At 41.5% G+C, this 19,968-nt stretch overlaps 1 protein-coding gene across 2 annotated transcripts in view; it reads right to left on the bottom strand.

Annotated features, from left to right (window-relative positions):
* EYS (eyes shut homolog) overlaps window positions 1-19,968 on the bottom strand; it is a 1,767,714-nt gene that overhangs the window by 78,219 nt on the left and 1,669,527 nt on the right. For both annotated transcript variants that reach the window (XM_024133056.1, XM_024133057.1), the window contains exons 36-37: window positions 4,848-5,014; window positions 3,907-4,051 (exon numbers count right to left, since the gene is read on the bottom strand). In XM_024133056.1, coding sequence (XP_023988824.1) covers window positions 3,907-4,051; window positions 4,848-5,014 — 312 coding nt within the window. The remainder of the gene's footprint in view (window positions 1-3,906; window positions 4,052-4,847; window positions 5,015-19,968) is intronic.

Below are 19,968 nucleotides of genomic sequence, written 5' to 3' on the forward strand. Positions count from 1 at the left end.
CAAAAAAAAAAAAAAAAAAAAAAAAAAAAAGCAATTACAGTGGAAGCCATTTGTAGAATATATATTGTATAATTTCATTCCTATTTATACAGCAGATTAAACATAATCTGCTTAGTATTGTACCATGCACCAGGTATTCCATGCCTATATCTTGCATGTGATAAAGTGGGTATGAAAAAGACTTTTGGAGCTATGATATTGGAAAGACTGGTAAAGTTCCAAATAAGTGATAGCTTTTTTTTTTTTTTTGACAGTAAGTGAATTTGTAAATTATTGCAGGGAACTCATTACTCTTCTCTTATGGGCTCTAGTTTGAAAAATCTCATGGAATTAAAAAAAGAGAGAGACAGACAGACAGACAGAGACAGAACAAGAAAAGTTGAACTAGCCAGAAACTGCATGTACTAATGGTATGAGGCATTTTGGGGCTGGAATAACATCTTTATAGCATTGTTAATGAATCTGAATCTATTTTATGTCCACACTATTCAGTTGAGTAATGTTTAATAATCCTTGTATCAATAAACACTAGCTGCTGTGACACTAGAATAATCAATAGATAGGATAATAGATTTCCCCATGTTCGTACTAGTCAAAAGTAATTTTTAATTCTACATCAGAATTAAATAGGTCTGACGGTGAAAGTAACAGATCTTAGAACACTGATGAAAGCTATGGTTCTCCTCTCCAGAAAAATGCATACAGGTACACACACAATTGTGTGTGTGATTTCAGGAGACTCAGAGACCCACTGAATCCCATCCATGAACCTCAGCCTGAAAACCCTATGCCTTTAGAGAAGAGGGAAGACTCCCTCTTATTAGGACAGGAAACAGTAAGGCCCTCTGTGCCTGGCATATGTAGATTTTTTAATCTGCAGACGTGTTAAATAACCTCTTCATGAACATGAAAGGCTATAGGGAGAATAATGGCTCATTATAAACATTTCCAGAACAAAAGCAAAAAGCCTTGATCAACAGAAAGAATCTGTATTTTAGACTGAGAACTTCTGGATTAGATTTATCTATCTGGAGTGTTTAGAGAAATGTGAAAGCCTATGTCAGATACTCTTTTACTGTGTGTGATTTAATCATCATTCTAAAGACAAATGTGATAATCTTAACCTAATTATTAAATTCTTCCATAAAACTTTGTATTTGCTTTGTTATGATTGATTAATATAGTGGCTTCCAAATCTGGGGAGGCTCATTGAAATGCAAATTTTTAGACCCTCATCATAGAGATTTCACTTAAGCAGGGTACAGAAATCTATATTTTAAAGTCACCTTGTATCACTCTTTAAAGCCAGTGAGATCAGCTCTGGGGAATCAGGTTTATAGTACAATTGTGATCTGGTCATGTTGATAGGGTGGTACTACTTGTCTATAATTTGCAGTACATAATAAAGGCTAGTTTATGATGGAGGAGGTGCAGACATTGAGGAAGGATTCAAGAGACAAATGATAAAATTAAGAGCTGGGCTTCCCTGGTGGCGCAGTGGTTGAGAATCCGCCTGCCGATGCAGGGGACACGGGTTCGTGCCCCGGTCCGGGAAGATCCCACATGCAGTGGAGCAGCTGGGCCCGTGAGCCATGGCCACTGAGCCTGTGTGTCTGGAGCCTGTGCTCTGCAACGGGAGAGGCCACAGCAGTGAGAGGCCCACGTACCACAAAAAAAAAAAAAAAAAAATTAAGGGCTAAGCTAAGGTCCTGGAGTTTCCATAAGACTGTGGATTAAGTGCCAATTCCAAGAAGACCTGCCCAAGATTTTCATCCTAAGAAGCCTGGCATGATTCCAGGCCTGTCAATGTAGTTATTTCTGTCAGAAGAAGGGCCAGCTGTGTATGTGCTGAGTGTAAGCTCATTAACAGACTTAAGGAGAAAATGACAGGTGTTGACGAAAGCCAGTCTTTGTTCTTGTTAACAAGATGTGAAGGAAAGTTCCTAATAGAAGGGAAAAAAACAAGACAACAGGAAACCAGGAAATGTTAGACTTCAATAACTTTGAAAGCATCAAGTCCTTTGACAGTAGGATGGAATACCACTAATAGCTAACATTTATTGTGTTTATCATGTACTGGTTTCTGGTATAAGCACTTAACATAATTATTTTACTTAATTGATTAACTTACAAGCACCCTAAGGGGTAGGTTTTTTTTTTTTTTACAGAGGAGAAAATGGAGGATCAGAGAGTGTAAATAACAGGCTAAGAGTCACACAGCTACTACCTGGCAGAGCTTGGATCTGAAGGCAGCGTGGCTAGAGCCAGAGCCACGTCTGTGAGGCAGGGAAAGAGGAGCAAAGGTTTGACTGGAACTGGGTCTCCTCCTGCCACCAGCACCATCATCGTTGCTAACATACTGAGAGCTCTAAGCTCTGTGCTCTCTCTCTGTTAGCTCACTCTTGGAACTAGAGAAGTGCTGTGATTGTCCCATTTTACAGCTGAGGCACAGTGAATCAGGAGGAGTTTGGTTGACTCGCCAGGGTCATGGAGCTTGTAGGTGGCAGAGGGGACACATATCCAGACAGCTGGGTTCCAGAATCCACATTCATATGCTTGATTATATCCAGAATATTTACAGAAGTGTGTGTGGGAACAAATGACAACAGGTTTTGATGACCCCCAACAAGGTCTCTGTTTCATTGAGTGGAAGATGTGCTTTCTTTCACATTTATAAATTTACCCATCCTTTTCTTTGAATATAATGCTTTAAAAACTCATTGATTTGTTTTGCCCTTCAGATGATCTCCTGCAGTGAAAGAACTGTTGAGCATTGAGCATAGAGCCTTAATATGCTTTAAACTATTCTTTAAGACACTCTTCTGAGAATCAGCACAGATTATACATTCAAAGAAAATGTTTCTTTGAGAGCCTTGGCAGAACGAACTAGTTTTACTAGAAACTGACCTTGTATTATGTTGGATTAGCTGTGTTGTTTTCATATGTTTCAAGTACATGGCATCCTGCATCTGTGTTTAGGCAGAAGTCAGTGGGGGTGGGGAGAATGGGGTTGCCAGGCAGGCAGAGAACTCAAGTGCCCCAAATGCATCACATCCTGCTCCCTAATGCTGGGCTTCTGATGGAGAGTAGGCTGGTCATGGGTGAGTGGTTTAGGATACTACAACGAGCAACCCCTTGGCCAAATATTCTGGGACTAGGAGCCACCAAAAAGCTTATTTTCACCAAATGTATTATTATAACAATTCAAAACATGCCTTTATGTGATAACTCCACTATGAATCAGCTTTATAGGGAAGGTCTGAGTCTATGTTCCTTTTTGAACACAGGAGACAGGCTATGGCAATACGATTGCTTGTCCAAGTGTGGTGGTTTCTCTTAATCCCCTTGGCCTCTGATGACCTCCATGGGCCATATCTTCATGGTGTGGATAGGTGGCAGCCATCTGTCCATCATCTTTTATATCAAGTACATTCCAAAGTTAGATGGAGTTTCAATTTTTACTGTGACTCCATGAGGTCTACCCTACTTGCCCTATATTAAAAAGCACCTATATAAAAATGACCCACAATCCTGACCCCCCCATATCATGCTCTACTTGTCCTTTTCCCCCCACAGAATTTATTACCTTATACTACTATATAATTTATTTATTTACTATATTTAGTGTTTATTGTCTGTTCCCGCCTTTATCCAACTAGAATGTAAATTCACGAGTGCAGGAATCCTAGTTTTGTTCACTGAAACACCCTAACACCTAGTACATAGGTAGTTAAGTGATTAATAAACAGTGAACGAATGTTTTCCATTAAAATCTAACTGATTAAGTCTGATTAGGAAGCAATCCTCACTGCTGGTTTTAGAATTAGAAATATACTCTTTAAAAGTTTTTTCTTTTCTCAAATTTTGAGACAAGTAGGTATAGTGTAAAATCCGTCCATGTCTTACCTTGAAAGCCATTTTTAAAATCGGCTCCATTCGGTAGGAGATCTGGAGTGTATTCACTGTAGCCACCTACATAAAACTGACTGAAGACATTGAGACCAACCAGTTTTCCTGGGGAGACGATGGATTTATTTTGCTGATCATCTACCTTCAAAAGGAAAAAAAATTCAAAGCTTATTAAAAAAGAAATTGATTCCCCAGGGTGAACTGTTAAGATACTCTTTTGTTATTTCCCATTAACTTGGCATGAAAACTTACACAGACCTGAATTTTGAAGAACTCAAAAACACTTTACCACTTAATTCTCTGCTTCTCCACTGGTGTCTGTGAAATAGCTAGCAGTCATGGTTCTGCATCTCAGTCAACATTACAGTTCTTCAAAGATTAGGAGCTGGCATCCCGTTGGGCCTCCTCCATCTGGCCTTACCTCCCTCTCATATCCGTTCTCAAATGACCACCAGTCATTTATCAGCAAATGGAAACTGACCATGGCACCCAGCCCCCTTCTTAAATTTCTTGGTAGCTCTCCACAGCTCTCCGGACGCAAATCTAAACTATTTAGATAAGTCCTTTGATGATACAGACCTTGTCTCTCTCCAGCCACACCTTTCGCTTCCCTCGCCTGAAAGCCACCAAGAACTACTGGTGTTCCTTAAGCCCACGCTCACCATGCTTCTTTTTCTGAATTGCTATTTACGCCAGTGTCGCCTCTTTTGAGAAACAGTCCCTGAATCCTCTCTCTCACCTTGTTTATGTTAGTCATCCTCTAATTTATCCCCATACCACTTAACTGCAACACCCCCTAGTCTTCTGTTTTGTGTGCTAGTCTGTGAAATTCATGGGGGCAGGTGGCCGGGCTCTTTCACCTCTGTCCCTCAGCACAGATCCGATAATACAACAGCACGCAGTAAGATTGTGAGACGGATAGAGGGATGGCCCTTTACCTTCAGCCAGCCTGCTCGGAAGGACCTCCCCAGATGGACCGTGTGGATCCCATGGCTCAGATCGAGGGGATCGCTGCTGACACTTGCTGTGCCAGATCCCAGGTTGTAACTGTAAACCACGCGGCCGCTGCGCAAACCCACGGCCAGGAAGTCATCACCACTCAGCCCTGGAAGGAGAAGAGGCAGAGGGCAGGCCCATGAGAGGAAACTCAGGAGTCTAGGCAGCTGCTTCACTCTCTGGCTCTGAGTCACAGACCCGAACAGTGAGTTATAACCCACACGTAACTTCTCATCCGCACTCAGGTGTGCGTGCAACTGCGTATTATTAACCAAACCCACAGACTCTGAGCATGAGGACTCTGGCTCAATAACTAAAAAGTGGGAATTAAAATGTCCTTCTGTCTAAATGAAATTCAGTGTGTACTTCAGCATAATTAGAACTTCAGAGTGGAGTAAAAAACTGCTTTGGTACTGAACGAGATTCAAATGATTGAGATAACCTAGCATCAGCTTTGAATTTCTCTGTGGGTTGAGGAGAGTATAAAGAAGATTTCTTTCTATAGTTGCAGAGTGTGTTCCAATTGTTCTGTTGTAAAAGCTCTCAACCACACCCCCATGACTAGTTCAAAGCTGGCTGTTTCTGCGTTCCCTATTTGCCCTCTCCCTGCCCTAGTCCAGGGCCATTCATGCAGCACACCGAGTTGTAGAACCCCGAACACTCAGGATGCAGCTCATAGGGACCCATGGGGAAGGGCAGGTTGTTGGGAGAGTCCTGGCATCGGGCACTAAGGGAAGATCCTGGAAGTAGATTTGGTGGCTTTAGGAATGTCTGGGATGGTCAGTGGTGTGCGTCCTGGCAGATGGGCAGTTCACACATAGGTCAAGGCAGAGCTTCTAGAGCTCGATGGGGGCAAGAGGTCTGTGGACAGCATAGAGAAAATACATCACCCCGATTTCTCAAAGGGGTGTCTGTGGACCTTAAAAGTGAAGCTCGCTGGTCACGGAATTGAGGCAAGGACTTCTGCTTGGAGGAAGAATAAGGACCCCATAGAAGTAAGAAGTTTAATCACAGAGCAAAAGGCAGAAGTGAGTCCTTGGATGTGGGCAAATTTGGGTGTGTACAGCACCCCTCTGCATTTCTAAGGGTGATACCTTGTCTGCTTCCTCGGCTTCTCTTGGTTGGTAGGCTGATAAAGGTAAAGGAGAGAAAAAAATCTGCAGGGCTGGGTTTTCCAGATAATGTAAGGAGGTGGGTTTCCTAAAACACTTGAAAGCAGAAGACTGAAGTATTATTTAGAGATGCTTGAACTCTGCCTCTGCCTTTTTCATGGGTCTGCTGTGAACACTGAGCTGGGTTATTTTGGAAGCGCCTTAGGTGAGAGCCGTTGTTAAGCATGTCGGGAACTTCCAGCAAATCTCTCTCTCTCTCTCTGGTGATTTCTTCCCACCTGCAGTGCTGTGGCAGTTTAGCTGGGCTGAGAATTTAAAATAGGGAGAACTCCCAGGGGAAAACATACATTCAGGAAGGCAGTTAGAAAGGAGAGAAAGCATCCCTAGAGGCTGGAGGCAATGTCTCAGGAGGGTGTTGGAGTGCAGATGGGAAAAGGGGTGGGGGAGAGAAGGGGACAGCAGAGTCCTCCTGTGGCTGCGAATGGGGCTTTTTGAGAGATTCTACTGGCATCTGGATCATCTTTGCAAATTGTTCAGGATGTTGGGATGGAGACGGTGTCCTGTGGACTGAGCTGGTGGTGGGAGAGCAGATCTACCTGAGCCTCACCCTTCTTTCCTTCCTGACCTGTTACCATTCCTCTGTTCTGAGTCCCTGGCAGCCCATTTCATGCCAGGAACAACTTAACCCTCAAAGTGCTCACAGGGTTGGCTCAGGTGCCATGGGCAGTGGAGGAGAAGCAGCACGGGGTGGGGGACAGTCATTGTAACAGTATGGGGAGAAGGTTAGGGCAGTTACAAGGAGGTGATTTTGAATTGGTTTCTGAGCTAACCCATAAAACAACCAACAAGAATTTGCTAGGTGGGTGAGAAAAGGGGGGATGCAGAAGACGGATGTTCGAAGCTGAGGAAATAACTTTGCAAAACCCCAGGAGGGGCAAGGACATGGTATCCTTAGGGAGCTTCTGGGAGCTGAGTGGGGCTGGCATTAAGTGTATGTGCAGGAAAGAGACATGTACTTAAGGGCCTCCTATACTACAGTGAATGGTTTAAATATTTTACTGGAGAGTCTCAGGAGCCATGAAAGGATTTTGAATGAGATAATTATATTAGATACGGCCTTTAGAGGACTCTCATAGCAGAGGTGCAGATAGAACTCAGAGGCAGATAGTGAACCTCATTGGAAGGTCACTTAAGTGACTCAGGAGAGGAAAGATTAAGGTCTAAATAGATCAAGGCAGTGGCAGAAGGGACAGAAAAAAGGGGAGGAATTTGTGTGTGATTTGGAAAGAAACTTTGAAAGGATGGATCCATTTGGAATGAAGAGTTGAGAAAGAGGGAGGAGTTGGGGGCAGTTCTGAAGAGTCTGGTTTACAGAGCTGGGTGGGGGTGAGGGAATGGCCGGAGCCTGGAAAAGAGTGTCTGGGAAAGGAGGCTGACTCTAGTTTATAGATGCTCCTGCCCACAGACACACCCCAGGGTGTAGATGTGGAGATGCACTAGGAGGCGGGGACAAGGAGAGCCAGGGAGCAAATCAGACCATGAAGCAGATGACAGCATTGTATCTGCAAGCCATGGGTCCATTAGGGTCACCTCTGCCACTCTTAATCTGGACCTCCCCTCAGCACCCTGGTGGTGGGCAACAGAGTAGATAGGGAAAGAAAAGCAGCTGACCACCAGGGCTGCTGCTGGGAAGGTGAACAGTATTTTAGGGACTCGGAATTGCCCTGAGGTGGTGTTTTGCAAACCAGGAAGTCCATCACGATCACTCAGGGAGCTTGTCAAAAATACAGATTCTAGAAGCTATCTTATACCACTTGTATGAGAATCTTTGAAGCTAGGTTCTGGAAATATATATATATTTTTAATAGGCTTCCCATCTATTTATGAAGCCTGATAGATGTTAATAACTTTAGGAGGGTCGGGGCATGTGACCTGTGCTGTCACACAGGGCTTTGTGTTCAGAAGGGCTTGATTTAATGCTCCACTGTCACTTCTTGAAATTCTTTGAACTGTGCTGTGAGAATGTCCATGAGGCAACAGAGCATAAGCTGGAACACAGGCAATACACACACAACATGCATGTTTGTTGTTTCTTGCCACCCCGTTCATACGTAGTGTTTGTGACATCCCATGAGAACAGAATTCCCCCCAAACTAGGATGTACTTAGGAACTGGTGATGAGAAGGAAGGATTTAGAGCAATTATGCTGCAAGTGGTAAAAGAGAGAGGAAGGAACGGTGGGAGTTGACTTTAGATGAAGAGCAGTTAAGAGTAATAAGATCTAGGAAGTGAATCAAAATCCTTTTAGAATGTACAGAAAAAACCCAACACAAATTTGGTCTCTTTCTGGCTAGGGAGAAGAGATGTAACTCAGTTCCACAAATACTGTTAAGCAGAGAGCTTTGAAGGGGATGTGTTATGGTGAGTCGTAATTAGCATTATAACAACTCATGATACTGGTTAGAGGAAATTTCACGGGTGAAGATGAGATGCTGAGGCCAGAATAGCATCTGGCCTCATCATAGGCAGAGACCAGTGGAATGGAAGCAAGACCTTCATCCAGGTGAGGAGAGGGATAATGGCGAGGGCAACGATGATGGAGAATGGAAACAAAGTGAAGGATGCTGCCATGACATTTTGGAAGAAAAGACCAAAGAGGTTGAGACAAAGAGTTGCCAGGTCACTCGAACCTTCTCAGATGGTCCTTAGAAGTGTGTGATGCACTAGGGATGATGGTGGTGAAGGTCATAGATTCTAAATATATTGTATAAAATCTTGGGAAGGAAAATAAAACGCTTGTGTCACAGGCATGTGGTTATAATTAAGTTTATGGCATTTTGTTCCATAAATTATTTAGAAGAGTTTATTGGATTTGTTTGTTTGTGGTTTGTTTCTTTTACTATTTACATGAGTGGTTCTCCAACCTCGCTGGACCTTCTTTTTTTTTTTATTTTTTAACATCTTTATTGGAGTATAATTGCTTTACAATGGTGTGTTAGCTTCTGCTTTATAACAAAGTGAATCAGTTATACATATACATATATCCCCATATCTTGTCCCTCTTGCATTTCCCTCCCTCCCACCCTCCCTATCCCACCCCTCTAGGTGGTCACAAAGCACAGAGCTGACCTCCCTGTGCTATGCGGCTGCTTCCCACTAGCTATCTATTTTACATTTGGTAGTGTGTATATGTCCATGCCACTCTCCCACTTTGTCCCAGCTTACACTTCCCCCTCCCCATATCCTCAAGTCCATTCTCTAGTAGGTCTGTGTCTTTATTCCCATCTTGCCCCTAGGTTCTTCATGACCATTTTTTTTTTTAGATTCGCCACATCTTCTTTATCCATTCATCTGTTGATGGACACTTCCATATCCTGGCTATGGTAAATAGTGCTGCAATGAACATAGTGGCACATGCCTTTTTTGAATTATGGTTTTCTCAGGGTATATGCCCAGTACTGGGATTAGTGGGTCCTATGGTAGTTCTATTTTTAGTTTTTTAAGGATCTCCCATACTGTTCTCCATAGTGGCTGTATCTATTTACATTCCCACCAACACTGATTTAATCCACAAGCATGGACAGGAAGGGGAAATCTATTACATAGGAGGGAGGAAGGGTATCAAAGGTTTCCAATAGTAAGCCCAGGAAAAGTGGTGCAGGTCAGTTTGACCTGAAGGAAAAAGAGAGACACAAAACAGAGAGAAAATAGTCAGAAAAATGCAACAATCCTTTCTGCCTTAGGGTAATTCTAATGGAATTCTTACCAGAAGAAACATGCAAACTAAGTAACAGTAATTAGACATGGTCTAATTAGCTTCACCTGGAAAGAAGGCCTGGTGAAGAGTAGCTGGTAGTTGGAGCCATTGATTCATTAAGTCCTCAAAAGGAAGAATAAGACATGGATAAAAGCACCAACTCAGACCTGTGCATGGGAGAGAATTCCTGGGGTCACCTGTCCTGCTGTTCCTCCCACTGACACAGGTCAATCATGGGATGCTATAAACCATGAACATGACAGACATGTGCTGTCATGTGGTCTGCTTGAAAGGACACCCCAGAAACAGATCCCATGGCCTGGGAAGAGGCAGAAGCCACTCTCAGGTGCCCTGTGTGGGATTCAGGACCATTTGGAGGGCTGTTCCTCGGATCGTTCTGAGGGAGCATTTGGGAGAAAAGATTCATGTAGAGAGTGCTGTGGAAGCCTCGTGTATTTCAGCCTTCACCAAGTAATCCAAAGGTTAATATTGTGACTTTTAACAACATAGAAACATGGTCATCCTCATTCAGCAGATCCAACAATCTTGTAATTCCAATAGGAAAAAAGAAATCTTTCTGAAGTGTTTTATTTGGGACGAATTTTTGATTTATTAGTAGAGAAAGAGTGGACATGACTTGTTATAATTTCTTCAAACTATTCTTCCAATATGGTATACTATTATAATGTATTAAATGTAGTTTACCTTGATAAAAATGATGGGGTTGGAACCAAAAGAGGTAAGCTGAGTCCCAGGTACCACAAGGAGAGGAGTGTTTATTCTTGGCCTCTTTGCTAATTTAACTTCTAGCTGCTCACTTCTTCATACCTCTCTTTTGAAAAATGGGAATGGTAATACTAATGCTTCATAGGATTATTTCTAGCAATAACATAAAATGTTTTCTTCCAGTTTTATTGAGATCTAATTGGCATACAGTACTGTATAAGTTTAAGGTGTACAGCATACTGATTTGACTTACATACATCATGAAATGATTACACTAAATTTGTGAATATCCATTATGTCATGTAGATATAACATTAAAGAAATAGAAAAAAAATTATCCTTGGGATGATAACTCTTAGGATTTACTCTCGTAACTACTTGCATGTGTAGGAGAGAGATCGTCAAGATGGCAGGGGAGTACAATGTGGAGATCACCTTCCTCCCCACAAATACATCAATAATACATCTACATGTGGAATGGCTCCTTCAGAACACCTACTGAATGTTAGCAGAAGACATCAGACTTCCAAAAAGGCAAGAAAATCCCCATGTACCTGTGTAGGGCAAAAGAAAAAAGAAAAAAACAGAGACAAAAGAGTAGGGATGGGACCTTCATCTCTGGAAGGGAGCTGTGAAGGGGGAAAAGTTTCCACACACTAGGAAGCCCCTTCAGTGGCGGAGATGGGAGAGTAGGCAGGGGGAAGCTTTGGAGCCACGGAGGAGAGCGCAGCATCAGGGGTGTGGAGGGCAAAGTGGAGAGATTCTCACACAGGGGATCGGTGTCGACCAGCACTCACCAGCCCGAGAGGCTCATCTGCTCACCCGCTGGGGCAGGTGGGGCTGGGAGCTGAGGCTCAGAATTCAGAGATCAGATCCCAGGGAGAGGACTGGGGTTGGCTCTGTGAAGACAGCCTGAAGGGGTCTAAGGCACCACAGCTAGCCAGGAGGGAGCCTGGGAAAAAGACTGGACCTGCCAGAGAGGCAACAGACCACTGTTTAGGGATGTACGAGGAGAGGGGATTCAGAGCACCACCTAAAAGAGCTCCAGAGATGGGCGCGAGCTGCGGCTATCAGCATGGACAACAGAGATGGGCATGAGATGTTAAGGTTGCTGCTGCAACCACCAAGAAACCTGTGTGCAAGCACAGGTCACTATCCACACCTCCCCTCTTGGGAGCCTGTGCAGCCCGCCGCCGCCAGGGTCCTGTGATCCAGGGACAACTTCCCCAGGAGAACACACAGCGCGCCCAGGCTGTTGCAACGTCACGCCAGCCTCTGCCACCATAGGCTTGCCCCACATTCCAATTATGACTACCAAACCCCTCCCTCCCCCACGACCTCAGTGAGCAAGGGAGTTCTAATCAGCTGCTCCTTTAACTCCCTCCTTTCTGGGGGGGAACAGATGCCTGAAGGTGACCGACACGCAGAGGTGGGGCCAAAAAATGCTGAATCCCAAGAGCTGTGCTAACAAAGAAGAGAAAGGAAAATTTCTCTGTGCAGCCTCAGAAGCAGTGGATTAAATGCCTGCAATCAACTTGACATACCCTGCATCTGTGGAATACCTGAATAGACAATGAATGTTCCCAAAATTGAGGCCTTGGAGTTTGGGAGCAACTGTAGACTTGGGGTTTGCTTTCTGCATCTGATTTGTTTTTCGTCTTATGTTTATCTTAGTTTAGTTTTCAGTGCTTGTTTTCATTGGTGGATTTGTTTATTGGTTTGGTTGCTCTCTTCCATTTATTTATTTTTTTCTTTTTTCTCTTGTTGTGAGGGTTTGTGTTTATGTTTATTTGTGTGATTTTCTCTGCTTAGGTTTGCTTTTACCATTTGTTTGGGGTTCTATCTGTGCATTTTGTTTTCTTCCTTTTCTTCCAAGCCGTGTGGCTGGCAGGGTCTTGGTGCTCTGGCTGGATGTTGGGCCTGAGCCTCCAAGGTGGGACAGCCAAGTCCAGGACACTGGACAACCAGAGACCGCCTGGTCCCATGTAATATTAATTTGTGAGAGCTCTCTCAGAGATCTCTATCTCAACACTAAGACCCAGCTCCACCCAATGGCCAGCAAGGCCATTGTGGGATGCCTCATGGCAAACAACTAGTAAGACAGGAACACAACCCCACCCATTAGCAGAGAGGCTGCCTAAAGTCAAACTAAGTTCACAGACACACCAAACACAACACTGGATGTGGCCCTGCACACCAGAAGGACAAGATCCAGCCCCACCCACCAGAACACAAGCACCAGTCCTCCTCAACAGGAAGGCTACACAAACACTGAACCAACCTCACCCACTGGGAGAAGGCACCAAAAATAACAGGAATTACAAACGCACAGCTGAGGAAAGGAGACCCCAAACACAGTAAGTTAACCAAAATGAGAAGACAGAGAAATATGCGCAGAAGAAGGAACAAGGTAAAAACACACCAGACCAAACAAATGAAGAGGAAATAGGGAGTCTACCTGAAAGGAATTCAGAGAAATGATAGTAAAGATGATCTCGGAAACAGAATGTCTCAGAAACAGAATGGAGAAAATACAAGAAATGTTTAACAAGGACCTAGAAGAACTAAAGAGCAAACAAACAATGATGAACAGCACAATAAATGAAATTAAATATCCTCAAGGAGAAATCAGTAGCAGATTAACTGAGGCAGAAGAGCAGATAAATGACCTGGAAGATAGAAGATTGGAAATAACTACCAGAGAGCAGAATAAAGAAAAAGAATGAAAAGAATTGAGGACAATTCTCATATCCAACATTAAATGCAGCAATATTCAAATTATAGGGGTCCCAGAAAAAGAAAGGGTCTGAGAAAGTATTTGAAGATATTATAGTCGAAAACTTCCCTAACAAGGAAAACGAAATAGTCAAGTCCAGGAAGCACAGAGTCCATACAGGATAAAGCCAAGGAGAAATACACCAAGACATATATTAATCAAACTATCAAAAATTAAATACAAAGAAAAAATATTAAAATCAGCAAGGGAAAAGCAACAAATTACATACAAGGGAATCCCTATAAGGTTAACAGCTGATCTTTCAGCAGAAACTCTGTGGAGTGGCAGGACATACTTAAAGTGATGAAAGGGAAAAACCTACACCAAGATTACTCTACCCAGCAAAGACCTCATTCACATTCAAAAGAGAAATTAAAACCTTTACAGACAAGAAAAAGCTAAGAGAATTCAGCACCACCAAACCAGCTCTACAACAAATGCTAAAGGAACTTCTCTAGGTGGGAAACACAAGAGAAGGAAAAGACTTACAAAAACAAACCCAAAGCAATTAAGAAAATGGTAATAGGAACATACATATCAATAATTACCTTAAATGTAAATGGATTAAATGCTCCACCAAAAGAGCATTTTTGTATCTATTCAACCAGATATAGACTGGTTGAATGGATACAAAAACAAGACCCACATATATGCTCTCTACAAGAGACCCACTTCAGACCTAGGGACACATACAGACTGAAAGTGGGGTGATGGAAAAAGATATTCCATGCAAATTGAAATCAAAAGAAAGCTGGAGTAACAATTCTTATATCTGACAAAATAGACTTTAAAATAAGGGCTATTACAGGAGACAAAGAAGGACACTACATAATGATCAAGTGATCAATCCAAGAAGAAGATATAACAATTGTAAATATTTATGCACCCAACAGAGGAACACCTCAATATATAAGGCAAATGCTAACAGCCATAAAAGGGGAAATCAACAGTAGCACAATCATCATAGGGGACTTTAACACCCCAATCTCACCAATGGACAGATCATCAAAAATGAAAATAAATAAGGAAACACAAGCTTTAAATGACACATTAGACATGATGGACTTAATTGATATTTATAGGACATTCCATCCAAAAACAACAGACTACATTTTCCTCTGAAGTGCTCATGGAACACTCTCCTGGATAGATCATATCTTGGTTCACAAATCAAGCCTTGGTAGATTTAGGAAAGTTGAAATCATATCAAGTATCTTTTCTGACCACAACGCTATGTTCTCATAGATATCAATTACAGGAAAAAACTGTAAAAAATACAAACACATGGAGGCTAAACAATACGTTGCTAAATAACCAAGAGATCACTGAATAAATCCAAGAGGAAATAAAAAAAATACCTAGAAACAAATGACAATGAAAACATGATGACCCAAAACCTATGGGATGCAGCAAAAGTAGTTCTAAGAGGGAAGTTTATAGCAATACCATCCTACCTCAAGAAACAAGAAAAATCTCAAATAAACAAATTAACCTTACACCTAAAGCAATTAGAGAAAGAAGAACAAAAACCCCACAAAGTTAGTAGAAGGAAAGAAGTCATAAAGATCAGATCAGAAATAAATGAAAATGAAATGAAGGAAACAATAGCAAAGAGCAATAAAACTAAAAGCAGGTTTTTTGTGGAGATAAAATTGATAAACCATTAGCCAGACTCATCAAGAAAAAAGGGAGAAGACTCAAATCAACAGAATTAGAAATGAAAATGGAGAAGTAACAACTGACACTGCAGAAATACAAAGGATCATAAGAGATTACTACAATCAACTATATGACAAACAAAATGGACAACCTGGAAGAAATGGACCAATTCTTAGAAAAGCACAACCTTCCAAGACTGAACCAGGAAGAAACAGAAAATATGAACAGCCCAATCACAAGCACTGAAATTGAAACTGTGATTAAATATCTTCCAACAAACAAAAGCCCAGGACTAGATGGCTTCACAGATGAATTCTATCAAACATTTAGAGACGAGCTAACACCTATCCTTTGCAAACTCTTCCAGAATGTAATGGAGGGAGGAACACTTCCAAATTCATTCTATGAGGCCACCATAACCCTGATACAAAAACCAGACAAAGTTGTCACAAAAAGAGAAACTACAGGCCAATATCCTTGATGAACACAGATGCAAAAATCCTCAACAAAACGCTAGCAAACAGAACCCAACAGCACATTAAATGGATCACACATCATTATCAAGTGAGGTTTGTCCCAGGAATGCAAGGATTCTTTAATATACGCAAATCAATCAATGTGATACACCATATTAAAAACTGATGGATAGGGCTTCCCTGGTGGCGCAGTGGTTGCGCATCCGCCTGCCGATGCAGGGGAACTGGGTTCGCGCCCCGGTCTGGGAGGATCCCACATGTCGCGGAGCGGCTGGGCCCGTGAGCCATGGCCGCTGAGCCTGCGCGACCGGAGCCTGTGCTCCGCAACGGGAGAGGCCACAACAGAGGGAGGCCCACATACCACAAAAACAAAAAACAAAAAAAAAAAAACTGATGGATAAAAACCATATGATAATCTTGATAGATACATAAAAAGTTTTTGACAATATTCTACACCCATTTTTGATAAAAACTCTCCAAAAAGTGGGCATAGAGGAACCTACCTCAACATAATAAAGACCATATGACAAACCCACAGCCAGAATCATTCTCAATGGTGAAAAGCTGAAACCATTTCCTGTAATATCAGGAAGAAGAGAAGGTTGCCCACTCTCACCACTCTTATTCAACACGGTTTTGGAAGTTTTAGCCACAGTAGTCAGAGAAGAAAAAGAAATAAAAGGAATCCAAATTGGAAAAGAAGAAGTAAATCTGTCACTGTTTGCAGATGACATGATACTATACATAGAGAATCCTAAAGATGCTACCAGAAAACTACTAGAGCTAATCAATAATTTGGTAAAGTAGCAGGACCAAAATTAATGCACATAAATCTCTTGCATTGCTCTATACTAACAATGAAAAATATGAAAGAGAAATTAAGGAAACAATCCCATTTACCATAGCTAGAAAAAGAATAAAATACCTAGGAATAAGCCTACTTAAGGCAACAAAAGACCTGTATGCAGAAAACTATAAGACACTGATGAAAGAAATTAAAGATGATAAAAACAGATGGAGAGATATACCATGTTCTTGGATTGTGAGAATCAACATTGTGAAAATGACTATACTACCCAAAGCAATCCACAGATTCAAATCAAAGACATCACAAACAGATGGAGAGATATACCATGTTCTTGGATTGTGAGAATCAACATTGTGAAAATGACTATACTACCCAAAGCAATCCACAGATTCAATGCAATCACTGTCAAACTACCAGTGGCAGTTTTCACAGAAGTAGAACAAAATTTTTCACAATTTTCATGGAAACACAAAAGACCCTGAATAGCCAAAGCAATCCTGAGAAAGAAAAATGAAGCTGCAGGAATCAGGCTCCCTGACTTCAGTCTATACTACAAAGCTACAGTAAACAAGACAGTATGGTACTGGCACAAAACCAGAAATATAGATCAATGGAACAGGATAGAAACCCAGAGATAAACCCATGTACATATGGTCACCTTATTTTGGATAAAAGAGAAAAGAATATACAATGGAGAAAGGACAGCCTCTTCAATAAGTGGTGCTGGGAAAATTGGACAGCTACATGTAGAAGAATGAAATTAGAACACTCCCTAACACCATGCACAAAAATAAACTCAAAATGGATTAAAGACCTAAATGTAATGCCAGATACTATAAAACTATTAGAGGAAAATACAGGCAGACCCCTCTATGACATAAATCACAGCAAGATCCTTTCTGACCCACCCCGTAGAGGAATGGAAATCAAAACAAAAATAAACAAATGGGACCTAATGAAACTTAGAAGCTTTTGCACAGCAAAGGAAACCATAAACAAGATGAAAAGACAACCCTCAGAATGGGAGAAAATATTTGCAAATGAAGCAACTGACAAAGGATTAATCTCCAAATTATACAAGCTGCTCATGCAGCTCAGTGTCAATAAATCAAAAAACCTAATCCAAAAATGGGCAGAAGGCTTAAATAGATCTTTCTCCAAGGAAGATATACAGATTACCAACAAACACATGAAAGGATGCTGAACATCGCTAATCATTAGAGAAGCGCAAATCAAAACTGCAATGAGGGATCATCTCACACGAGTCAGAATGGCCATCATCAAAACATCTAGAAACAATAAATGCTGGAGAGGGTGTGTAGAAAAGGGAACCGATCCTTAAAAAACTAAAAATAGAACTACCATAGGACCCACTAATCCCAGTACTGGGCATATACCCTGAGAAAACCATAATTCAAAAAAGGCATGTGCCACTATGTTCATTGCAGCACTATTTACCATAGCCAGGATATGGAAGTGTCCATCAACAGATGAATGGATAAAGAAGATGTGGCACATATATACAATGGAATATTACTCAGCCATAAAAAGAAACGAAATTGAGTTATTTGTTGTGAGGTGGATAGACCTAGAGTCTGTCATACAGAGTGAAGTAAGTCAGAAAGAGAAAAACAAATACTGTATGCTAACACATATGTACGGAATCTAAAAATAATGGTTCTGATGAACTTAGGGGCAGGACAGGAATAAAGATGCAGACTTAGAGAACGGACTTGTAGGCACAGGGGGAGGGGTAAGTGTAAGCTGGGACGAAGTGAGAGAGTAGCATTGACTTATATGCAGTACCAAATGTAAAATAGATAGCTAGTGTGAAGCAGCTGCATCGCACAGGGAGATCAGCTCAGTGCTTTGTGACCCCCTAGAGGGGTGGGATAAGGAGGGTTGGAGGGAGACACAAGGGGGAGGAGCTATGGGGATATATGTATATGTATAGCTGATCCACTTTGTTATAAAGCAGAAACTAACACACCATTGTAAAACAATTATACTCTAATAATATACAGCAGTGTTAATTATATTTATCATGCTGTACATTTCATCCTTACTATTTATTATCTTATAAGTGGAAGTCTCTACTTTTTGACTGCCTTCATTCAACTCCCCCTCCCTGCACACCCCACCTCAGGTAACTGGAAATCTGATCTCTTTTTCAATATTTCTTTGTTTTTGAAGTATAATTGACCCACAACACCATATTACATTCTGTTATGCAACATAGTGATTTGATGTTTGTATACATTTCAAAATGATCACCATAAGTTTAGTTGCGATCTGTCACCAAATAAATATATTACATAGTGATTGACTATATTTCTCACACTGTACATTTCCTACTCTTGACTATTTATTTTGCAACCGGAAGTTTGTTTCTCTTAATCTCCCTTGGTATTTCTTTCCTACCCTGAGCCTCCTCCCCTGTGGTAACCACCTGTGTGTTCCCTGTATTTATAACTCTGTTTCCGTTTTGTTATGTTTCTTTTTTGTTTTGCTTTTTAGATTCCACAATTAAGTGAAATCATACAGTATTTGTCTTTCTCTGTCTAACTTATCTCACTTAGCATGATACCTTTTAGGTCCAAGAATGTTTTCCCAAGTGGCAAGATTTCACTCTTTTTTTTAATTGCTGAGTAATATGCCATTTTATGTGTGTGTGTCTGTATATACACACACACACACCTTCTTTATCCATTCATCTATAGATAAGCACTGAGGTTGCTTCCATATCTTGTGTATTATAAATAATTCTGCAATGAACCGGAGCCTGTGCTCCGCAACGGGAGAGGCCACAACAGAGGGAGGCCCACATACCACAAAAACAAAAAACAAAAAAAAAAAAACTGATGGATAAAAACCATATGATAATCTTGATAGATACATAAAAAGTTTTTGACAATATTCTACACCCATTTTTGATAAAAACTCTCCAAAAAGTGGGCATAGAGGAACCTACCTCAACATAATAAAGACCATATGACAAACCCACAGCCAGAATCATTCTCAATGGTGAAAAGCTGAAACCATTTCCTGTAATATCAGGAAGAAGAGAAGGTTGCCCACTCTCACCACTCTTATTCAACACGGTTTTGGAAGTTTTAGCCACAGTAGTCAGAGAAGAAAAAGAAATAAAAGGAATCCAAATAGTATACCATATTGGAAGAATAGTTTGAAGAAATTATAACAAGTCATGTCCACTCTTTCTCTACTAATAAATCAAAAATTCGTCCCAAATAAAACACTTCAGAAAGATTTCTTTTTTCCTATTGGAATTACAAGATTGTTGGATCTGCTGAATGAGGATGACCATGTTTCTATGTTGTTAAAAGTCACAATATTAACCTTTGGATTACTTGGTGAAGGCTGAAATACACGAGGCTTCCACAGCACTCTCTACATGAATCTTTTCTCCCAAATGCTCCCTCAGAACGATCCGAGGAACAGCCCTCCAAATGGTCCTGAATCCCACACAGGGCACCTGAGAGTGGCTTCTGCCTCTTCCCAGGCCATGGGATCTGTTTCTGGGGTGTCCTTTCAAGCAGACCACATGACAGCACATGTCTGTCATGTTCATGGTTTATAGCATCCCATGATTGACCTGTGTCAGTGGGAGGAACAGCAGGACAGGTGACCCCAGGAATTCTCTCCCATGCACAGGTCTGAGTTGGTGCTTTTATCCATGTCTTATTCTTCCTTTTGAGGACTTAATGAATCAATGGCTCCAACTACCAGCT

Source organism: Physeter macrocephalus, chromosome 10 (genome assembly GCF_002837175.3).
Source record: "Physeter macrocephalus isolate SW-GA chromosome 10, ASM283717v5, whole genome shotgun sequence".
NCBI classification, from domain to species: domain Eukaryota; kingdom Metazoa; phylum Chordata; class Mammalia; order Artiodactyla; family Physeteridae; genus Physeter; species Physeter macrocephalus.